Below are 4,179 nucleotides of genomic sequence, written 5' to 3'. Positions count from 1 at the left end.
AAAGAGCGAGACACGATGACCAGTATGATAATATAACGAAAGGTTATCCTATAATTATGTCTCGCTCTTAGCGCCCTGAGGTTCCTTGGTTGGGTTTTCAGTGTTGGAAACTTTTTCTGAGGAAGGTAGAGTGTGACCATGTCCGGCGTCATATAGCAGGATGCGGGGGCGTGGCCTGGTCACGTGCATGGAGTGCAATTGTTTGTTCGTGAGCACAGTAGGTGCTAGGAGATAAGAGATATCTCATAATGGCAAAGAGCGAGACGCTCTGCCAGTATTCATATAACTAGGTTATAGGATAACCTTTCGTTAGGAGTTCAGTAGAGGACTTGACTCTCTCTGGCCAGGAAAAAGGGGTCAAGCCAACCCCTCATTCTGTGGGTTTGTCTTTAAAGCCATCTGGGAGAAATGGGGGTGGGGGAGGGACGACCAGGTGAGGGGAGAGGAAATGAGGATACAGGGGGAAGGGGAGGTGTTACCTTAACATATGACGTATATCATGCCAGTTAGGGTACCTTAAGTATGTCTATTTTTATCATGCACATCTTATGTCTTCTTTATGTTTTTTTATGTCTATTTTATTATTGTATAATTTAATTGCACAATCGATGCAGGCATGACCACCCGCATTTCACTGTATGCCCTGGTATGTATGTGACAAATAAACCTCTTGAATCTTGTATACTGCACCTGTGTACTGTATACTTTACTTTCTCATAGTATATATTCATATATTCAGATTTTCAAGTATTTATTGCCCATATTTATTGTAACGTATAACTGATAGGGCATATTCATCTGCACCTTTGATTACACGCTTTACTTGCTCATATTCTTATATTCAGAATTAATTATATTGTTTACACTGCTTATTTGTATCTTTGTTTTAGTTAGTTCTATTGCCTATATTTATGTCTTCTACTATTATCATGCCTGTACCTCCCCCCTCCCCATGCTGCTATGACGCCTGAATTTCCACAAGGGGATCAATAGAGGAATATCTTATCTTAACAACATGTCTTAAAAGGAAATCCCACAGATACTATCTTATCAAATAGGGGTACTTGGCCAATTACATTTGAATTTGAACTACCAAAATATGTTAATTCCCATGAAATTGTGTGTGCTTGAGACTACTTGGATATTTTCATTGATGAGAAACAGAGAGTAGAGGATTATGCTGGGCTTCGCTGTACACAGAAGTGTTACCAACAACAAACAAAAATGAATGGAATGGAATGTATATGTGCTATGCTCTACAACTGCATTGCCATTCATTTGTTGCCAAGTAACAAATGGTTGTGTAAAAAAAGAAGAAAAAAAACAGGCTATGATTCATCGGATACAGATCTCAGACCTCTCCATCTTTATATCGTCACTTCTCCCTGCCTCCCCGTTTTCCCGCAAGCTGATTGGGTGGAGGGTAGCGTTAGGAGGGTCTACGGGTGTGTTTGCGTGTGTGCGTTTGTGGGGTATAATAGCAGAGAAGGGGAAGGGTAACAGAGAGGAGCTTGATAAGTGATTACTTGCCTGCATGCACACGGTATGTGTGCTCCGCTCTCTCTACCGCTCATCCAAAATGATTAATCAGCTCTATACCTCTGTCTCTTGCTCTCTCTTCCCCTTTGCACTCTCTCCTTTCTTTCTTTTTTTCTATCCTTCGGTGGTTTCTTGCATCCCGTCTCTGTAGGAAACACAATAGCTTCATTATCTTATTCCTCATGCTCAATCATTCAACTTTCTCTCTCTGTTTTTTCCCCTCCCACGCTCCCTCTCTCTCTTTTTCTCTCTTGCCAAGTTTTTGCGAGTTGAGTGTAGTTCAGGGAGAAGGTCTGAACAAAAGGGTATTTCTTGGTAAAGAGACGGATTTGTTTTTCATTTGCCCGCCTCCCGTATCTCTTTTGATCTTTTCCGATAGAAGTGAGCAGCATGTTTGAGAATTGCATAGACTGAGATTTTTGGCTCGCCAAGATTGATGGATTATTAATAATCAAGAGGAGGATTTGCGACTGGGCGACAGAAGTGACAATTCTACTTGACACCATGAATACCTCCCAACACCATGGACTGATCCAAGGCTACCAAAACAGGAATCAAAGCTCAGGCACTTCGCCACTGAACAAAGACTTGGCAGCAGAGGGGAAAGAGTCGTCAGCAGGATGCTACGAGCAGCTACTGATCTCCACCGAGGTCTTCCTCACCCTGGGCATTGTCAGCCTGCTGGAGAACATCCTGGTCATCTCTGCCATCATCAAGAACAAAAACCTCCATTCACCCATGTACTTCTTCATATGCAGCCTAGCCGTGGCCGACATGCTGGTCAGCGTGTCCAACGCCTCAGAGACCATCGTCATAGCTCTCATCAACATGGACAACCTGACCATCCCCAGCACGCTGATCAAGAGCATGGACAACGTGTTCGACTCCATGATCTGCAGTTCCCTGTTGGCCTCCATCTGCAGCCTGCTGGCCATCGCCGTTGACCGCTATATAACCATCTTCTACGCCCTGCGCTACCACAACATTGTCACCCTGCGGCGAGCGCTGCTGGTCATCACCTTCATCTGGACGTGCTGCACAGCATCCGGTGTGCTCTTCATCATCTACTCGGAGAGCACCACGGTGCTCATCTGCCTCATCACCATGTTCTTGACCATGCTGGTGCTCATGGCCTCGCTCTACGTCCACATGTTCCTGCTGGCGCGCCTGCACATCAAGCGCATCGCCGCCCTACCCGGCAATGCGCCCATCCACCAGCGGGCCAACATGAAGGGAGCCATCACTTTGACCATTCTGCTGGGGGTGTTCGTGGTGTGCTGGGCACCCTTCTTCCTCCACCTCATCCTCATGATATCCTGCCCCAGGAACCCCTACTGCACCTGCTTCATGTCCCACTTCAACATGTACCTCATCCTCATCATGTGCAACTCCATTATAGACCCCATCATCTACGCTTTTCGCAGCCAGGAGATGAGGAAGACCTTCAAGGAGATCTTCTGCTGCTACAGCTTGTCCAGCCTGTGTGTGTGTGAGCTGCCTTCCAAGTACTAACATCGCCCACCAAGACTGTCATCTGCACATTATGTCACAAAACAAATCAAACTTTGCAAAGAGTGATATCGGTGATAGGTGTGGAGTGATATTTCTGCCCAGTGCCCTATTCTCCACTTGCACAACGTGAAGTAGACATTTCCGGTAGGACTTCCGGGTTGAAAATGGGTCTTCCGGTCCCATCCAAATACATTGTTTTTAGCAACTTTTCTCCTGTTATTTAAACAACTTTGTCGTCACAGAGAGGTAATGAAACGTTTGTATTATTATATTATAGAATGTATTTAATAAGCAAACGTTTGTTAGCAGGGTTTTTGGGCTGTATTTCATGTAAACATTTTTACTGTTAGTTTACTTGCTCACGCTAATTAAGGCTAATGCTGGCTAACAGAAGCTAGCGCAAGAAACGACGCCGCAAAGTATTGTTTATAGTGCATTTCTTGCCACCTTATAGCATTTGTACATTTGTATGACAGTCTATAATGCTCCAGTGAGGTTTTTCCGGACGTTTTGGTAATGATTTTCACTATAGAAACATATTTCTAAAAGACAGGAAGTTGATGAAAACGGGCCGGATTAGCTTTGAGCTAACAATCTTTGCCGACGCATACTTGATGTATTCATTCCATTCTAAACGTAATGTTAGTTTACAAAACATTACCTGTCTATATAACGTTGAGGAACAAATTATAAAGTGTGTGAGTGTGTATTGTTGTACATAATCACATCAGCTCTGGAAACTAGAGTGATTAATTCGGTTTGAGAAAGAAGTGCAGCTAACTATTTAGCTACTGTCATATGTCAGCATCTCTGGTGTTTGTCATCAAAATTATGCACGTGGGAAAAGATTATTGATTAAAGTATACGTGTTACTTAACTCAATCTGCGCCATCCACGTATATATACATGTTTGCTCGCCAACCGTTGAACGCCAATCACGTATATACGAGATATATACATAATCCCCATTATACAATACAGTACATACATATGCTCTTGCTCGTTCTTCTTCCCCCCCCCTCAGGACCCCCCTTGGATAATCCAGCCATTATTCGTTTCTAACCAGAGATTACAATTCATACAGTATGCTAACCTTTATTCTCTCCACCACTTCTAACCAGATTGCAA

General features: G+C 43.7%; 1 protein-coding gene across 1 annotated transcript; it reads left to right on the top strand.

Moving 5' to 3' along the window:
• Nucleotides 1-2,043: 2,043 nt before the first annotated feature.
• Nucleotides 2,044-3,051, top strand: LOC311237872 (melanocortin receptor 4-like; the record flags this gene model as incomplete). The annotated part of the gene is made up of 1 exon (XM_084325847.1): nucleotides 2,044-3,051. One exon carries the CDS (start codon nucleotides 2,044-2,046, stop codon nucleotides 3,049-3,051), a length of 1,008 nt encoding a protein of 335 aa, XP_084181973.1.
• Between the last annotated feature and the right edge of the window lie 1,128 nt (nucleotides 3,052-4,179).

This window comes from Notolepis coatsorum (assembly GCF_963971535.1).
Source record: "Notolepis coatsorum genome assembly, chromosome: 12".
Lineage (NCBI taxonomy): Eukaryota > Metazoa > Chordata > Actinopteri > Aulopiformes > Paralepididae > Notolepis > Notolepis coatsorum.
The sequence above is the reverse complement of the archived record's forward strand: the minus strand, read 5'-3'. Positions and strand labels throughout refer to the sequence as shown.